General features: G+C 34.5%; 2 protein-coding genes across 6 annotated transcripts in view; one reads left to right on the top strand and one right to left on the bottom strand.

The window, feature by feature from the left end:
• Nucleotides 1-17,046, bottom strand: part of LRRN3 (leucine rich repeat neuronal 3) — a 34,167-nt gene extending 17,121 nt beyond the window's left edge. The window contains exon 1 of the mRNA XM_064655969.1: nucleotides 16,592-17,046. The gene's annotated coding sequence lies outside the window, so the exon portion shown is untranslated. The remainder of the gene's footprint in view (nucleotides 1-16,591) is intronic.
• The window catches only part of IMMP2L (inner mitochondrial membrane peptidase subunit 2), a 414,978-nt gene that overhangs the window by 182,906 nt on the left and 211,795 nt on the right, over nucleotides 1-20,277 (top strand). The window contains exon 4 of one of the 5 annotated variants that reach the window (XM_064655973.1): nucleotides 17,033-17,138. The exons of the other annotated variants lie outside the window; for them this stretch is intronic. Coding sequence (XP_064512043.1) covers nucleotides 17,033-17,123 — 91 coding nt within the window. The 3' untranslated portion in view covers nucleotides 17,124-17,138. Of the gene's footprint in view, nucleotides 1-17,032; nucleotides 17,139-20,277 lie in introns of those variants that run through there. 5 annotated transcript variants of the gene reach the window in all.

The following is a 20,277-nucleotide window of genomic DNA, read 5'->3' as shown; positions in this document are numbered from 1 at the left end:
CAGAGTTTAAAAGAAATATATTTGGTAAGAAAGCTGGTCAAATTCTGCATCATGACTATGATTTTCTTTGGTATTTTTATTTTTTAAAATTTGGTCATCTCAGTTGCACCTTACCTTTATAAAACAGTTGTAGAATTATAAGGGATTTCTTAACTATCTCCTTGATAGCTAGTATTCTGAGCACAATTTAAGATGATAACATAATAAATGTTGGTTTGTTCTGAACCGAATAGACGCAAACAGTTTTTGTCTGCTAGAGGCAGATGGAAAAGAGTAAGATGAGGGCAAAGAAAATGGTTGGGGTTTTTTACCTATTTTGCCATTCTCTTGGTTACAATCTTTGGAAGTTAACTGAGTTGGAAGTAAAACTGAATTGGTGTTAACTTAATTCTACTTCTGCTCTGTTCAGTGAATTCCAGCACTTCTCAGAAAAAAAAAATTAAATTAATTGATTTGTCCTTTGAGGGCTTTTTTTTCTGCTCAGACTAAGACTATCTGTCTAATGGCTGTTTGGGGATCTGTGTGGTAAGAATTAGACTTCTCAATCCTTTAGGCCTAAAAGATGAATGAAACCAGCGATTACCATGCCATCAACCTGCTACAAGAGCTCCACTTTTATCCCACATAATCTGAAAGCTCTCAAATTCTAGGCTAAGCTCCATGTCTCTTTGGGTTATCAATGTTTCCTGCTTTCTCCAGTGGGCTGTCACATGTATTAGAATTCATTTACCAGTTCTGCATTACAGTAGTTAACTGAATGTTCTTTTTAACAGTTTTTCTTTTTCCCCTCTTTTTTTTTAATTGAATTTAACCACTTTGAAAAAACACAATAATTCATATTTGTTGTTTTATATTCCAAGTTTACTGTTTACTTTGTGTAATACTTCCTGTTGGAGCTACTTTCAAAGTGAATGACTCACTTTTCATAAACTGTTGCTTAGACTCTTTGTTTCCAAGTCAGAATTTGCTTTACAGCTGAACAATTTCAAGTAATAGACTGAGAATTCATTTTGCACAGCTTTTTGTGGGAATACAGATTTATTCCTACAAAAAAATTTGAAAAGCAAAAAAAAGATGCAAATATGATTCAGAATGTCTGGATTCTGACTGCAATGCAACTTTTGCAAAAATTTTTTGCAATTTTTTCAGTTTTTATATTCCTATGTTATAGATATAGGTTCTAAATATACTAGAAATACTTCTAGAAATACTTGTAAGCTATTTATTGAATTCTTATATGCAAGGAATTTGAACAGAGTGATCCAGTGCACAGTGGGGGTTTTTTTGCTGAGAGATGCTTTTTATGCCACTTAGTAAAGTCCATTAATTCCTGAGGGCTCAATTGTGTCTGGTTAGGCATAGATTATATAGAGAGTTGTGTAGTGATGAGCCTTATTTTCTAAGATAACCACATGGACATAGACTGCCTCTGGAGCTTAGACTTGTACAGTCACAAAAAGCTTATCATTCTAAGATAACCACGTTGACCTACAATGCCTCTGGCTGTAGAAATGATGGATTTGAGGACAGGAACTTCAAACTTCATTAATGGTATGAAAAGCAAAAATCATCACAAGCCACTCTTTTCCATAAATGCAACGAGATTTCTGACTGCTCCTTCTTCTCTGCCTTCTGCCAGAGATCTAGTCGACAATCAGGTCAAATTTGCATCAGTTTGTTTCTATTTTTAAAAATAAAAATGAGTTTTTATTAAATCAAAGCATATCATAATAAAGAACCTACAGTTTAAGAGACCAGAATGTGAAGTTTCATTGATAAGTATTGCGCAGACAAATCATCTGGAGGGTTCATTATGCACACCAAATTGCTGCTCTCTCATTTTGAAACAAGTCTATGGCCTTGACATTTAATCAGAGCAAGAATGGCGTTTATTGAATCTCATATTCAGTAAGTCACCAATTAAGGTGACAATTATTAAGGCCAGTAAACTGCAAAATACTTGTTATTTTTAAACATATTTTTCTTTTGTTACTTTATTTGCTTGTGCTTTTCCTTGAAGACATGTTTGGGGACTTTAACCACAAAGTGGTTAAAAAATTTCTTTTAAAAATTTTTTTAATTAAAAAATTTTCCCCCCTTTATCGTATATATTTCATATATTTATTTTATCTGTTTCTCTGTCTAGATCAATACAAGACAAACCACATTCAGGATTTTGTTTAAAAATAAAAGGAATAATTTTTAGACTTATGTATTTATGCCATTAATAGCCAGTATTGGCTTCTATTGAAAATGCACTTATAACAAATATTGTTTATATAAGAACTAAAGTAACATATGGAGAGCTAGCACTGACTGGAGTGGTTACACACAGATGGATTGTACAACATGCAACCTCTGTGCTGTGGAGTGACTTTGCATATTTGTAACAAGTGTGTCTAAGTGTAATAAAATTGTTATAAATTCTCATGAGTTGTTGAAAGACTGGATGCACTAAACTAATCTGAATATTTCTTGGTAGAAATTAAATTTTATCTAGTATTTGATACTACTTTTGCTTGTCATAGAGGTGTAGATTACAGTTTGCTGGTATTTACATCTTTGATAATTGTTTTGCATCTCACTATAAAGAACTAGGTTGAACACTTGCATAAGATATTAGAATTGCCATTAAGCAAATGATTCCTAATTAATGTTTTGCCTCTTTATGCTATGCAAAACAAATTTTCCCCAATTAATTTACAATTGATTACTCTATATTGTGTCCCAAGGGAATGCAAAAAACGTCTGTTTCTATGTTCCCTGCTATTCTGTTTCTGTAGTTTGATTAAACTAAGCATCAAAAGCATCCAAAGGGAAGCATACACTCTTAGCAGTAATGTCTGAGGCACTTTTAGTTTGAATACTTCCCAAAGCCTAAATACAGAATTAGCCTGTATTAGTTTACCTTCCCAATCCCAGAAGTTCCTATGCTGCCAGACCTGTTCAAAACTTCTAACCTGTTCAGCACTTGTACATGTGCTCATTTTGCTTGTCAGTCTAATGGTATAATTTGCAGTTTTAGCTACATGCTAAAATCCCCATCCTTGATAACTATAGAAAAAAATGTAACTCGGCTTGTTTTCTTCTGCTAAGCTGTTCCTCAGCTTTTGTATTCTTTCCTAAGGTACATGGTGATATAGAAGAAATCAGCAGAGACAAGTAAATTAGGCAGAGTAGCATTTACTGGTTAGAGCTTATGCAAATAGCTACCAGGAAGAATATTCAAACATACAAATGCTCATTTAAATCCAAAGACTTTTTAATTTTTTTATTATTCTATTTCAAGTACAAATTTAGAAATATTTTTATTATCTTAATGGCACAATCATGTATTTGGAATGAGGTGTCAGGATGTAACTGAGTATTTTCCTCTATTCTATTAAAAAACATTTCCATGTAGAAACCAGAAAAAAAATTACTGGAAGATGGGAAAAAAAAGCTTAAGATTCCTACCTTGACCTTTAGACCATAAATTACAAGTCCTGGCTTGGTTCCTGTGCTGAGGGCTTGGATAAAGGTCTGTCTCAAGGACCTGAGCTGTGCGTCTTAGCTGGACATAGAGGCTCCCTTTCAGGTTTCAAAAGCAAAGGAATGACAGAGTTTTCTGTCATTGATGTTCATTGATGGCTAACTTCAGTTGGCTCCCTTTTTAGCATTCCGATTATTTTGTAATAGTATTGCAAAACATCTCATAAATTATAAAGGGCCTAGGCATGTAAGAAAGAGTTCACTTCATTGTGGGGAGGGAGAGCAGACAATTAATGAGTAACTGGTAACTGTGGAATGTTTTAATTCTTACTTTGAACTAAACCTTAACCTTTAACAGATGATGGGAATTGTAGATCTACATAATGAGTCTCATAGAATCATAGAATAGTTTGTGTTGAAAGGGACCTTAAAGATCGTCTGTTTCCAACAACTTCACCGTAGGCAGTGACACCTTCCACTAAACTGTGTTGCTCAGGGCCCTGTTGTGCTTTGGAAGGTGATATCCTCTACATCATTAAAGAAGTTTTGAAAGTTTACTTGTTTGTTATAGACATCTAAAAGAACTGTAATAAAAAAAGAGAATGCAGAAACCAACTGTCAGGTTGGACAGAGCATACATTTTTCTCCATACAGCTCTTAATCTTTGTTTTTAATTTGCATATAAGCAATAAAGAAAATGAGATTGCAAAATATATACAACTACTCTTTCTTTAATATGCTTTCTTAAAACTTTGAGAAAATACATGTACATGTTGTGACACGTAGTTCCCAATTCTCTGTGGTGCTGAGAGATCCTGATAGAAGTGCACAGTATTATTCTTTTACAGGCTGCTCTCTACCTCAGAAATAAACTGAGTAACATGTGGCAGTCACTATGGTAACCAGTTTTTGCGTTTTGCAGAAAAAGTCCAAGAATAAAATGCATGTAAATTGGCAGTGTGGAAAACAGTATCACATACAGTCTCATATTCTCAATTTGTTCTTTATGGTTTTTCTCTAGAGTATTTACATAACAATGAATTATATCTACTTCATCTTTTACCTTGAATCTCTCATACACTTCTATTTTGCATGGCTCAGAAAGGCATTTAAGCATTCAGCTGCTAAGCTTAAACTGGTTTTTGCCCTGTCAAACTATCTAGATTTACTGTCAATAATATATAGCTGTGGTTGTGCATCATGTTTGCTGAGTGTGATTATCTGGACATGTAAGCAGAAAGTAAATTGAATTTTAAAATTTGTCCTTTGCACTTAAATATGATTTCCTGTATTGGTCAAATTCCATTAAGCATCTATCTTGAATATGAGTGTCTGAGTTAAAAGCCAGCATGCATTTAGAAAGACAAGATTTTGTTGTTCTCATAAGAGTCCCATTGAGGGCCAGAACAGGAGTTCTTATTAAGGTAAACCTTTTTGTAATTGTTTTAGAAAATGTTTGGTAATAAATTGTGCAAGTTGCTGCATAATGAGAAGTGCATCCTTGTTACAAGAAGAAATCATTTTATAATGTATCATTAGCATTTTGATTTAAGTTCCATTCAAATACTTCACCCCAGTGAATGCCAACAAGAATACTTTGGCAAATGTAATGATCATAGATAAGAAATAGTCTATACTACTACATAGGTATTATTTTGGTGAAATTCTTCTTCTAAAACTTCTTTATCCTTCATACTTTTCAGTTTAGAGTACCCCTCTACTTTTTCCAGAAACATTTTTCTTTAAAAATATTAAAAAATTACAGCTTTTACTCATGCTAAAGAATAGAAATGCAAACTGTCCACACAGGATGGTTCTAATATGAGAAAAATACTTTAAGGGCCTTCCTAACCCTCCCTTTAAACTTAGTAAATCTCATGACAATGAGTTTATGCACATGCAGAAATTAGAACTAAAAGGACTTTCTTATGTTATCCACTGATAACATTAAGGCTGGAATTTAGTGCTGCAGCTTATTTCTGCTCTGCTTTACACTCCAAGGCTTCAGCAAGGTTACTTATAGTATTATAGTGTGGTTCTAGTTTGTCATCCTTTGCACATTGCTGTCTTTTTTCAAAGATTAGGACTAAAAATGATGTTCATTTAATCATCTGTAAAAGAGTACTCTAAATTTTAGGGAACTCTAATTGACTAGTTTGTGTTTCTTAAATTACTCTGGTAGAAGTAATTACTGGATGAATCTTGATATTAGAAATAACTATGAGAAACTCAGCACAAATGATAACTTCAAACTGATAAGTTTTCTCAGCACAATCAGCAGGATTATAACATGTAAAGTGTGAAACAGTTTATATATATTCACTACACGAAATAAAATACCACTTTAAGAGGTGAAAGCCAAAATTTAATGCTTAATATGAAGTAGTTACTATGCTTATTCTGATTCATGTTTACTAGCACTGTATTTTCAAAACTGTATATAAAACTGTAGTATATTCAGTACCAGATCTGCAGAAAACACTGAATACCTGGCTGAGCAGAAATACACAGATTACAAATTAAGATGGTAATGTTTCAGGGAATGGTTCTTCTCTCTTACTAGAAAACAGTTACTTTCTCTTATTTGAATAAATACAGTGTGTTATTTTAAAATTTTTAAACAAGCTAGTAGGACATTTAAACCATTCTTACTATCCTGCTAGAATGTAATCCAATTATCCTTCTCTTGGTAGGTAACAGCAAAACAAATATTCCCTTGTGACCAAATGGAGTTTTATTTCCTTTAGCAGTCTAGCAGACTGTCTGCCTTTTCAGAATTTTCAACTCCATACAGCTAGCTCAGACACAGACTGAACAGTGCCCTTCACCTCCAGTAACATCTGATGCAGTCATACCAAGACATCTAAGCAGGCTCTGATGACAGTGGTGCTGTAGATCTTTACCCAAGGCAATGGTGGCAAAGGGGCAAGCCTTTCTACTGAAAGGATCATAGCATCGTGGGACAGTCAAATTGGGAGGGACTCAGGAACTCTCTAGTCCAACTTCCCACTCAAAGTAAAGTCTGTTATGTCAAACCAGCTCATGGAAAGTAAAAATCAAACTCAAGGGTTTTTCACAATTTCGTATGCAGGACTTATTAATCTTGTCTTTTGAACATTCCAGAGATCATGGTGGATTCAATACTGTACTTTGACATGCCAGACAAAATTTATTTTAAGCAATGCTAATGAAAATTTACTTTTTATGGAATTGATAATTTCCTCAGCCATGAGTATCGATTACTTTTTATTGTTTCTATTAAAATATCTGCATTGCAATTAATGATGGACTAGATGACTTCCACAGAATTTACTCAGGCTTTTTGAAAGTTTGGCTAACCTCTACACGGATGATTAAATAGCAGTATAGTGGATTTATGTCACAACTTTTGTGTACCTGCCAGTGAATAGTTGTAGATGGATAGTCTACAATCTCAACATAACTATTATCATTTCCCTGCCACATTTTTGTCAGGCATATATGGTGTGTGTTTATATAAACTTTTTATCAACTTTTCTTCATTTTTTAATGTTTTCTATGGATATTTGTTATTGCTAGGGCTGACATAATGACATACCAACACAACATATTGTTTGAAAAACTGATATATAAACAAATTTTAAAACAAAGTAAAGATTGCTTTTAATCCACATTCACCTAAGATAAATGGAGGGTTTTTTGCTTCTTTCTGTGAACTTTTGGTAAACCTCAGAGGCTGTCAGAACAATGATGAAGGATAACACTTGAAAAACAGAAAGTATTTCACTATGAGAACAGAAGGCCAAGACCTCAAAATATGCCAACTCCAAGTATGTGGATCTATATCCTTTACTTGAACTGAAAAGGATGGGGATCCTAAATGTATGTAATAATTTGGACAATGTATGGGTAATTTACATTTCAGCATTTAAATCTTTGAAATTGTATGTAATTTTACTTATCTATTCTGGTTATAGTTTACTGTCAAGTGATACCTGCTAAAGACAATATTTAAATGACTAGTAAAGGCACCTGTATCTGCATTGCCTAGAGTAGCCTCTGAAGGCAGTGGGAGAACTGGCAATCACCAAATTTAAAATGAAAAATTTATTTGAAGGAGGTTCTTTTATGTAAGTACATAAATATAAATTGGCTTCCACTTTCGGAACTCCTAGCCAAACACATAGTTTCAAGAGAATGCATTCTATTGTATCTAAATCAATACTTTTTCAATGAAATTACACATTAATTGGTGGACCTTATAAATAATGGAATACATTATAGAATAGCTTCTAAATGTAATAGGGAACAGGAGTAATAATAGGTATAAAACTTAGAAATTATACCAAATCATAGAAACCTATAAGAATAAATACTAAAATTTCTATCATTAAAATGGAGCAACAAATAATCTAGCACTACTGCAATTAAGAATGAAAATGTCTTTAATATCCTTTAATGAAGACATTAAAGTTTGCCAATTTCTTTCAAAGAAAATTTAAAAAAAAATTAGTAGGAAATATTTTATTTCTCTCCACATCAAAGTCATCTAGGCTAGTACCCTGAAAATAGGTCAAAATACCTAAATTAATTATGTTTTTTGGTTGGTTCATTTGGGGTTTTTTTGGTTTCTTGGTTTTTGTTTGGTTGGTTTGTTTGTTTTTTCTTTTTTTGTGTTTGTTTTTTGGTTTTGTTTTTCCTTTTTTGTTTTGATTTTGGAGTTTTTTTGGGGTTCACCCCCCCATTTCCATGTTATTCCCCTGACAGCAATGATCAGGAACAGAACTCTTCAGACATACTGACTGTCTGGTAAATGGAGCATTGTTTAAGAATAGCAAAACTGATGTTAGACATCTTTTTGAGAGGCTGGAGAGAATGGATTTCTGCATCAAACATGAAGATCTGAGTGTCAGAGGATCACAGTATTTTGTTTTATTTTTCAAGAACTGTAACATTAATGGACAAGAGAAAGATATATGGGTCTAGACTAGAACTGGAGAAAATAGGACACAAAACATAAACTTTTTTGCAATAAATTTTCAATTTGTGAGTTCACTGTTATGACTAAAGTGTAAAAAGCCAAAGTTTTATAGTAAGCCTCTCCTCTGAATATTTGGGAGAATTAAGACAAATTTTTACTGCTGCTAATGACAGGAATACATCTTTGATGTCTAGGCTTTTTGGACAAAACTTTTTGCTTTCCTTATTCATTTATCAATAAACGCACAAAAGAGTAAATTTAGTTGGGTTTTATTTATTTATTGATTAGTTTTTCCTAAGTGGATTAATTATAGTAACTCTTAAGAGCAATATACACATAATCTATTTACTCACACGTGATAAAATGGCAATGTTAACACTGTTGTCCTTCATGGAAAAATGTTTACTACAGACAAGTGAAATAGAAATAGGAGGAAAAAGTTACAGTGAGAACCATGTGTTTCCATTTTGAAAAATAGATTTAGAGACTATGAGTTATATTTCAAGGTAAGGTGCATATTAAATATTGAAGAGGCTTGCTTCTCATCATCAGGGTTGGTGATATGCTATTATTGATACTGAATATTACTCTTTCCTCATACAGATAAACCAGAATGCACTATAATTCCCAAATGATTGGTATAATTCTGCTTAATTAAACTCTATTTGACCAGAAGTTGAAAACTAGGTTTGTTTCCAGTGTACCTCAGACTGTAGTTCTTGAAAAACAACTTAGCCAACTTTTCTAGGCAATATGGACTGTGATTTTAAGTCTTTTGTAAGTGTCTAGGTAGATTTGCTATCATTGGAAATTCTGTTTTCAGAAAGTCTTGAATCTCCATTTAGATGCTGGACCGTAACATGTATAGTAATTTGGATTATTCTTAACAAGGAAAAAAGTTGTCAAGGAGTTATTTTTGTCTTTTCTTTATGGCATGAGTGGAAATGAACCAGCATCATGAATTATGTGTTTCTAGATAGAAATAGATGAAAATACCAAAAAGCAGAGAGAAAAAACATTTACAAATCCTTTCTGCTTCTGTTGACGTCAATGTGAATTTGGCCATTTACCACAAATGGAAGTAAAATCACACTCAAAGGACTAACTGTGAAATGTTTCTGAATTGTTCAGAAATGTGGAAATATTAATGGTAATAGTTTAATTTATTTGTTTTCAGCTGATATTTATCTTATAGTTACTTTTACACAGAAATTTGTTAAAACAAGGTAAAGTGGAAACAAACACAATTAGCAAAAAATCAAGAAGGAATAAAAGATAACAATTTCAGTGAGGCTCCCACAATGGTTTTGATCCAGTCTGGTTGAACATGTCAGAAATCACCAGCAATACACACTATCATGAGCTTTAGAGATACAAGAGAAGGCAATTTATGTTTTAGAATCTTTGGCAAAATTATAGATCTTGTGTGATTTGTACTTGATCAGATTTTATTTTATTTATATCTAAAAGTTATTTTAATACACTTTTTTTTATTGTAGTTAGTAGTAACAGAATGTGTTTTATAAAATGAAAGTGTACCAGCTACAGAATGAAAACTGGTATTTGGTTTTTATTACTCTTTAGAGGCATGGAAACATCTGTACTAGTGTGAACAGAAATGCATTTTCTCTCCTGACTACTACTGAAATGGAGCAGTGATGAGGATGTGGTCCAAGTGTACTAGGACTTGTTCTGAACCATGGGTTCTTCATAGCAAGTTTAGGTTTAAACCCAAACTGTTTCATAGATAACCCTACTGAAATATAGAGGTAAATTATTTGCATTAAAATGACTCTGTGCACTAATATCCCAGGTGATTGCTTCCTATCAGAGTGAGTGTAGTGTTTGTATAATGTGTGTCCCAATATGCAAATCATCAAGTGAAAAATATAGGAATAGTTCTGTGCAGTTCCTCAGATTGACTGGCTCTTCTTTCTTCCCAGGAAAGATAGAGTTCAGCGGTTTGGCTGATGCTTTTGAAGGACAAAGTACTTTCTTTTCCTTATGTGTTTTTGGAGCTTAGAGTTTGGAGTCTAACTGTGGAGTAGCGTGCTGAATATCCTTTTTGTCTCTTACTGCACAGTAAAAATGAAATGACTGAAAATATGTTTGTCTGGCACAATATTGATGCCTGGATAATCTATATCAAAGCACCATTCAGAAGAGTATGTCACCTAAATTATACATGCTGGATGAAATTGCTATTCAGACAAACATTTCTAGCTTAACAGATCATTATATTTGCAATTGCCTCATTTTGTCTTCTCTTACCTCATAAGGATACCTCTATAAACTGGTATAATGATCATTAATCATTGCATTTTTCTCAAGTACTGTTGAGTTGTAGCCCTTTATTTGGGCTTAGCAGCAACTAACTGGTCAAACAAATTAAAATGAACTAAGTAGTTAAATTACTGTATTCTGAGAGTGTCACTGAAATAGCGGCTGTACAGTCTCAGCTGTCTTTTTTGAAAGTTAACATGGTGTATCTTGTGTAAGAAGACATATATCTTCAAAATGGTGTCACAGACTGAATATATCTAGGGTGATCTTTTAGTATTATGCTTGGAGGATAACTAAGTAATTCTGTTTTGTTATAAAGTGATATTAAATAGGAGTTGTGCAGATAATGTCCCTCAAGCTACAGTGGTAATGAAGCACCACTTGACTGTAATTTTATTTTTCATACTGAAAGACTTTTTTTATTTGTTTAGAATTTGATAACAGAAAATATTGTACTTCATAAATTGATTGTATTGTTTCAGAAACATCCTTTCGCAGTGCCGAGCGAGGAAGAATTTTTACAGCACTGCCTGATTTCTGTATGGGGCACATAAAAGAGAGCATTTTAGTATTGTGCAGTGGGTTTGGAGCTGTTGTTACACAGAAAAGAGGCTTTTCTGGAAGGCTCAGCTCCCATGTAAACCTTAGCCAGGGTGAGTTCTCCTGCCTCTCTGCTCCTTCTGTGGCATAGAACACGGAGATGGCTGATGTGGGGAGCTCAGCAGGTAATTTTGCACTTTGGTGGAAACACTGCACTGCACTGTACTGTACTTTGGTGAATTAACTCACTGTTAAGTGTCATCTGCAGAAATTGCTGATGCTTCACATGATTTCTAGAGAAAGCTGCTTACCAGAGGGGAGAGGAAGTTCATTGACTTGAGAGAATTTGGCAACAGGAATGAGCTTGGGGTGAAGAAACAAATGTCTCTCTCTTGTCTTTCTATTTACAACTACTATGACACTTGCTAAAATCTTTGAGAAAAGTTTCTATTTCCACATAAAAAATATTCCTGACATGATGAAAAATTTTATTAGGTCTTTAGGTACAGAATAAATCACATAAATACAATATAAATAGTGACTATATATCTCTGTTTTCATCAGAGATGTGCTACTATTCTAAAAGAGAAGTAAAAGACATTTGTGTTTATCCTTGTTCGGGGAACTAGTTCCATATTTCCACTTATTTAAATGCCTCCCAAATCAGGGATATATTTCTCATGCAATCTCAAATAAGGATGACTTTTTGTTTTAACACCATGATGACAAATGTAACCAATGTGGCTACCTTTAACCTCTCAAGACCACATAGAAAAGGCCTAGTAATGTCTGACTATTGTGTTGCCTTTGTAAAGACTATTTGGAGAGTCATCTTCTCTGATCCAGGATGATGGTATAACAGAATACTATAGGATAGAATACTACAATGATTTTTAAAATGCCTCAATGCACAACTTTGCTCTTTGTTGTTTGTTTTATTATCCCATGTTTATTCTGGTTTATTATTCTGTAATTTATCCAGTAGATGATTTCTGAAATGGTCTAATCCCTAGACAGAGAATTGTATAAAAAATATTTTTTCTTTTTTTTTTTTTTCATACTGATAGTTGGATTTCCAGGGATTTTTGGTACAGCTAAACTTAAGAATTTTACCTTTTTTATACCAAATGTTATAGAGACTTCAAAGTATTTCCTGGCAGACTGGTTGCTATTTGCATAACAAGAAACCTCTAGTAAAAGACTCTTGGGGTAATACTAATAATCAGTAGACATTTTAAAAAATATTCCCTGTAGCATTTTATCCAGCTTTGCAGTGTTTACCTCTAAATACAGATGCTTATGCAGGAAGGAGAACTGCTAAATGATTTCTTTTGTGCCAATGTTGTCAAAAAGCATTTCCCAGTTTGACTGAGTCTGTGGGAGTTGAGAGCAGAAGAGAGGCAAAAATTCTTTTCTGCTCTAATACAGAGGTCAGTAGAGCTAAACTATCATTAAATTTGGGGTAGATATTTTAATGAATTCCAGAAATTGGGCAACTGAATAGTAATAATGGGAATAGAGATCTTATTTTCTTTGAATTAGAGTGTTGCTGCTTGTGGCCAAGATGAAAGAGGGAGAGTTGTATTGAGATAAATATTTTGTTAAAAAGAAATATTTCTAAATGAAGGATAATTGTTTCAAGGATATACTGTATAAATTTGTGTTTATAAAATTAATAGTTCCCTTCATTTCAATGTCTGCATTTGGTTTTGCTTTGCAGAAAACCAGTAACAGGTTTGGGAGTGCTAGGGTTGAGAGCATGTCTGTAGCTTGTATTCTGGTTAATTGATTATGCAGCACTATCTTCCATGTATAAATAATAGGAAATCCTATTGGGAGAGGGTAATTGGATCAAGGAAATTTGTGAAAATAATTTGTATTTTGTCCTCATGGAAATGTTCTTTCTCACCAGGTGTCACATTCAGCTGCTCCACAAAGAAACCAAAGTGGAATTATGTTACTGACATCCATGTTGGATATAAACTTTTATCAGTTCAGATCAGCTGAGGATATCAATTTATTGTGGAAACATTGATGAAATAATTTATAGATTTTATGTATAATACTGAAGGTCATACTGTTTGTTTAAATAAGTTCTTTATGAACTATGCCATTTCCCAACAACAGCTTTTAACAGTTTGTGGACTAGTCAGTTGAATAAGTAAAAGGTACAGTAACTCCTTTTTACAGTTACATTACAGTTGTAATGAGAAGTATTGATTTTTCTCTTAATACTAATGTGTTTAATGACCTTTCTAATGACATCTGTCACTACTGTTTCTTCTCAAATTGTACTGGCATTTTCCTTTCAGTAAAGTATTTTAATTCCTTGTTGTGGTGTTAGAATGAGAATTAATATTCTTTTAAAAGTAGTATGAAGGCTTGTAGAAGGCTTTTTCTGTTAAAAAAATTTTTTATAAGCTGTCTGAATTTTGATCTTCAGAAAAACTTTAGAAGTTATCCATTCTTTGGTCTTCAGCAAATAGTTCCTTTAGCGCTACATGTGAATTTAGTTTTTCATTGTCAGTTTTTGCTACTTGATATTAATTAGAGTTTGTGGAATTTGACAGGGAAGGGTTTGTTAAGATAGTTTCTGGCAGTAGGTCTCTCTAGAGTTTTGTTTTCCTTTAACTTTCAACAGTACTATCTGAAGAAAGGATATATCAATTAACTAAAATGTTGATGTACCTATAGCGCAAAAAGGTTTCGTTTTTCTCTGTGGTGACTTTTCTTTCAGAAATTGGATGGAGCTTGCCTTGAAAAACTCTTTGCTTTCTACCACTTCTTTCTATTGTTTTGATGTTCTAAAACTTAGCTATTAGATACCAGCCTACCTTTAGTTAGAGTGATTGTCGCTAAGCAGCAAAGCTCTTGGGTTGCTTGTAGAATAATTAGTAATATGATAAAGGTTAGAGGTGAGAGTCAAAGCAAGTGGTTCCAACACTGCTAAATGGTTTGCTCTCACTTGCAAACACTTAGTTTTGCTCCCTAGTGTAAAGGGACAAGTGATCACAAGTGATTTGCAGGACTTGAGTATTTTCATAAGCTGCTCAATCTTGATCAATTAGCAAAGATTATACACAATATTTTTGATCTACAATACACGTTAGCAACATTGCCTGATTGATCTGGTATAACTGTGGTGCAAAAATGAAATACTCCCCCACTTCAGGGTACTCCAAACAGGCATGCTCTGATGTCATGCTCAGAGCTGCCACCCTGAGAGGCGGGACTTTGGGGGTTACCATAACAACATCAGCCAGTCGTTGTCTGACACTACAACATTATTACAGGAGCTTTGAGGGAGTATTAACCAAAATACAGTCACTATACATTTTAAGAATGTCTTTGCTGTGTCCTGAGACACTGCATCTACAGCATATTTTCTCTGTACGTGTATGATTGAAATGGCCACATTTTTCTGAAACTCTTTGGCATATCTATGTAATATTTTAAAGTAACACACTAGAGTACATGTGGCAAAACCCAATATGTATTAGTGTAAAATTACTCATATTTACTTATTTTTTACATTTTAAATGGATAAGGATAAAGATTCAGAAAAGCTGAGCAGGTACCATGGTGTGCAGAAAAAGTTTCCTCTGAGTAGTCCTTTGCACATAGCATGAAGAGATCAGAATCAGGTTTTCTCTATATATTGTATAGCACATTCTGTAAAAATGCAATCCAGGACCTTGAAATTCTTGTTTTAACAAATAAAATGCACATGTAATGTGAATGAAACTGGGACACTTAATTAGACCAGAGATAGTGTTTCATATAAAATAAGCCAGCTTGCTTTAAAGAGATTCCATAGACCAATCTGAAATAGAAGAAGGAAGCTTGCCAATAGCAGGAGCTAATGCTTCCATACCTTTCATTTTGTACTCTGAAAAGAAAACCTCTTCTTAAGCTCATTCATTTTCCGGAGGGAATGCCGAATGCTGTGGCACATTGTCAGAGCTGCTTTATTGTCACCATTTACAAAGGTCACCTGAATTAATTGACTTCTTACCAAACATATTGTTAAGCTACCCGTCGCCTGACGTTTTTGGAAAGGTGGCAGACTTAAAGCTAGTGGACTATCTGTTGATGGTTGTTTCACAATGTTAGTTTCTCAAAACACAGTAACTCTAAAATTACAAGCAAATAATTGCTTTGCTGCAAAGGAACAAATTCTTTATGATGTTTTCCAGACTGTACAGGAGTGAGGGGGCTGAGGGGAGAAAAAGAGGTGGGAGAAATACTCTATGTACTGAGGTAGTTTTAGTACAGATATAGCGCTCTAAAAAGCAAACAAAAGCATACAGGAAGATGCAGGCTGTATTTTTTCACTTTGAAGCATGCATTAGATAGCTAACCTGTCTTTTTTTATGGTGTAAAGTAATATATCTCTCTTTCACTGATGCATGAATCTCAGATCCATGCTGATGGACTTTACTGAATGTGTTTTTTATCTGAAGGGATACTAAGGTACTCTTATACTGCATGAAAGAAATGACATACACACGCATAAAAACATTAGGCAACAGTAGTGCTAGCATGAAATTTTATGTTGATTAAATTGGCTAAATAGAAAATCACTGATTTTTTTTCTAGCCCCCTGTATTTGCTTCCTCCTCTATGCCCCTGTGTTTGGTTCTCTTTCTCAACAGCAGTGCTGGGCAAAAACTCCAGCTAGACATGTGAAAACAAAGACATGGAAAGCAAAGACAAATAATTCTGAGCCTTTCTATACTACACCAGGCACAGCTTTTGTACTGATGCATCTGAACAGTGTTCTTACGTGTAAATATACTTTAGAGGCACCCTGCTGAGATCCTGTTAATTACCAAAGAAGATTAGAACTCTTCTGCTTAATGTGATCCTTTTTACCTTACGGTCTGTTCCAGCTGCATCAGTAATCAGACATTCACACTGTCCCTCCTGACTGGAAAGGGGATGTTTTCAAGCGAAGTCATTTGCCACAATCCTTAAGATGTAGCCTGGCAGAAATTCAATAACTGTTTGTGATATGCTCATTCAACCTCACTCCTCAGTGGTTTTTAGGTCCTGACATAAACAGCATTTCCCTTAATTCTAGCACTGAAGAGAAGAAAGGAGGCTGTCCTGTGTCTTGTTTTATTTATTTCAAGCTAACAAATGCACTAATCTGATACTACTGCAATTATATTTAGATTCTCTCTGACATAGAAAGCAAATTGCATTTGCATTTCTGTTCAGAAATTAAAATGTGAAAATATGCGAATAAAATAACTTTACAAAAAGAAGAAAGAAGAAAGAGTCCACAAGTTAAGATAAAAGTCAGGGTAAAATTGAAAATAAAGAGAAACTTACCCTATAATAGGAATAGTTTCAGAGCTGGAGCAGTTCTTGCATCTCAGTAATTTGGAATCCTTAGTTCAGGTAGCCACATACTTGTATTAATGCCAGAGTCTGAATAGATGTGCATACATGTATGTATGGGTGTGAATCGCTGTCTAGCGGTCTATATAATACAAAGATGTATCTATTGATATCCTACAAAATGAGAGACACTCTGTGCTGCCAGCTGAGATGCCTTGCCTTTGCCAGAGCGCTGTTGCTGCCTGGCTCTCTGAGGCTCGCAATCCAGTGGAAAGAGAAAGTGTGTGGGGGAAGAGAGATGCTCGCTAGCTGCTCTTATTTCTCCTTGTTTCCGTGGTGGTTAGTGGTGCATCGTTCAGCCGCTCGATTGTCACACTGACATGGTGCTGCCTGTCAGCGGTCATTAATAACTGAGCCCCTTCCCCTCCCCAGAGAGGAGCCGATGCTCCGCCGTGCCCAGATGCCGCGTAATACGCGCGGCTGCGCCAGCCGGGATGGCCGTGGGAAGCTGTCTGAGACGTGACACTGCTGCTTCGGATACGAATACACGAAACCAGCCTGTGCACGCTTCCAGATATCTCTTCCGATTAGTGGGAGCTACAGGGCATGCTTTGTGTTTGTACAGAACAGATTGGGAGGTCCAAATTTCCTCCTCCCCACCCCCCCCGTTTGTTTTTTTTTGTGTTTTTTTTCCCCCTTTTTTTTTTTTTTTTTTTTTTTTAATGGTGTTATCTGTACTCAGAACAACTTATTAGAGATCACTGAAGTTCTGCAAAGGCTGCCGTAGTTCACAAGACACTCTATGTTGAAACCACTCAGGAAAAACATGCTGTGCTTCACTGCCAGTTTTGGTGCTTTTTTTAAGCGTAAGACAGGAAAAGATTTTACAGACTACACCCTTTCAAAAATTTGTCAAATGTTACATTTTGCTGCCTGTATTTATGAGTAGAAAGTAAGAGCAATAATACATCTTCCTGAGGAATAAAAATTCAGAACAAACTGAGAAAGGAGTTGGTTAAATAAAGTCAGTTACTTTCAGTCTCTGTCCACTTGAGTCTCTCTTTTATGGCCATCCAATTATATAAACAATAGGCTGCACAGATTTGTTCTTCCCTTTCTTCCTTCTTTCTCTCTTTATGCCATGCTCTTTGGTGAAGAATTCATTTTTTCCCCATTTTCTGTGTCCATGAACAAAGAGTATACAAACTATGAAGGTTTTAAAAATTGTAAAATAATTTGTGATTATCATCATCCCTTCTTCCAGATATACAAAACAATAAATGAGATAGATATTGTTAGGAAAATGTTGAGATTTTTTTAATTATAAATACTATTTATATAAATGAAATTACTTTATAATAGAAGATGAACAATAATGAAGAACAAAGAATTGGTTATCAACAGGTCAAAGAAAAGAAAATGTTGAATCTCTTGTGTGAATTCAGTCCCACAGCCCTGACCGAGGCAGGCCACCCTCTAGTGGACTGAAGTGAGATGTGGTTCTCATTTCACACTCATCTACTTTGAAGAAAGGCTTACAGTTCTGTCTATTAATAATAAGAAAAATTTGTGAAGATTAGCAAATGGTGTAAATTAGAGTACTTTTTGCAACAGCAATAGCAACAGAATTCTATTATAATATGGTTGCTATTTTATGAATACTACATTTCATCTCGATTCGCTTTGAGTCTGAGACCTTGGGACTGCATTGTTTTCAGTTTTATTCTGTAAGAAAATTATTTTACTCTTCATGAAAACACTTATTATGGAAAGTGAATTAAATTAATGCCAACTTCCCGAATAAATTTCAGGTTGTTATAACTGGTTAGAGCAAAACCACTCCTATTAGACTCACTGGTATTTACACTGTTTCTGTAATAAAGCAGCATTTTCCTTCTGCCACAAATTTTGAAATACTGCATTTAAACTAAGTACAGTGAACAAAGGTTTAATTTTTTTTAAAGATGTGTGCCATTCATTTTTCACTCATACAACTGAGTTGGACTGCCTGACAATTGAAATAATAGCATTTAAGTGACAGGTGTGTGCAAATATGTGAGCTACTCTAGATGAGGGTAAGTAGCCAAGGGGCCCTTTGATATTCTCCCATTCTCTTTTTATGGGCATTCCATTTTTTTCTAATATGAGTTAAAGATTTATAAGAAAAAATTGGAGCTAACCCACCTTTCAGGTCTTCTTGCCTTAGTTTGGGATAGGGAACCCCTCAAGTCAGAAACATGTCATGTCACCTTTCTGTAGCCTCAGGGCTCACTGGTGAAACCTTGTTTCTCCTTTGCTCCCACAAAACGGGGCCTCTCTTAGTATGTAATGTTCACCACCATGAGCTGCAAATACAACCCACCGTAAACTTCCCAAAGTGAACCTATGATCATTCCCTGCTGCACAACCTAATGTCCCGTGCCGGATGGGATAATGCTCAGGATGTGTTAAGTAAGCACAACCCAAAGCCAGAAAAGTAAGACTTCTTGCCATGCTAGCCCCCACAAGAAAAATGGTAATCCTTCGTGATCTCAGCCATGTCCTACCTATCCCGCCAAAAGGTATTAACCTGTGCTACAGGTGGGATAATGGTTGGAGTAAGAGAAAAGAAAATTTCCAAAATTTTAGGAAAAGTTGAAAATACAAAAATGTTCTGTTAAAGCCAAATAAATATCATTTCTCTTAGCCAGTGGAGAAACAGAAGATCTGGGGGAAGGGGAATAGGTGGGGACTAGCATTGCCCTTACATGAAAGCTTTCTTGGGTTTTGCCCCTAACTGCCTCACGTACTCACTGTCATTCATTCAAAATCTGGCTTTCTAATTAACGTGAGAATCATGCAAAAACATATTCAATGATTTGACATGTGAAATTAAGATTACAGAAGTGCTTCATTTTGGTTGATTGGTATGGACTGTGTAATTAGAGGGATAGATAATTAAGTCAGCTAAAGTATACTTGCATGAAGAAAGTCAGTTCTTATGATAGACTATATACACAATTAAAGTGCCTCCTTGATAGGCATACATTTACATATTAGTTAAAATGTTATTATATGATAATAAAGTTATGTTTCATACAAAAAAGTGAAATAATTGAATTTTGTAATTTAGGTAATGCAAAAGAGTAATTTTTTTTCCAAACTGTCTGCAGGAGAAAAGTATCTATTCTAACCAATACAATTATGATTATTAAAGTTCATTAAACTATTTTCCTGCTGATTTCACTATGGTGCTTGGTGGTTTTAAAATAGCAATGTAATCTATTTTATCAGAATCATATATATATAGCTTAATAGGTTACAGGATATAAAAAAATTCTCTCAGACTGATAGAGAGATGATGAAATTAATGTAGACTAACTCCTGCAATTTATTTAGCATGCATTTTATCTGATTACTGAGTGCACGTGAAATAAACTAATTAATTAGTTGTTTGTAATGGACAATAAACACTGCATACAAACCTTAGTTATTAAAATACAGTGGTTCTGTGTTTGCATTTTTCTCAAAATTTGAAGAGGATTTCAAAACTTTTTGCCTTTTTTCTTTATATAGAAAGGTGGAGCATCCTTGGGCCTTAATATCACAGAATATACTGAGTTGGAAGGGACCCACAAGGATCATTGAGTCCAACTCTTAGCCCTGCACAGGACCATCCCCAAGAGTCACACCATGTG

This window comes from Pseudopipra pipra, chromosome 5, assembly GCF_036250125.1.
Source record: "Pseudopipra pipra isolate bDixPip1 chromosome 5, bDixPip1.hap1, whole genome shotgun sequence".
Lineage (NCBI taxonomy): Eukaryota > Metazoa > Chordata > Aves > Passeriformes > Pipridae > Pseudopipra > Pseudopipra pipra.
This window is presented reverse-complemented; position numbering and strand designations above follow the sequence as displayed.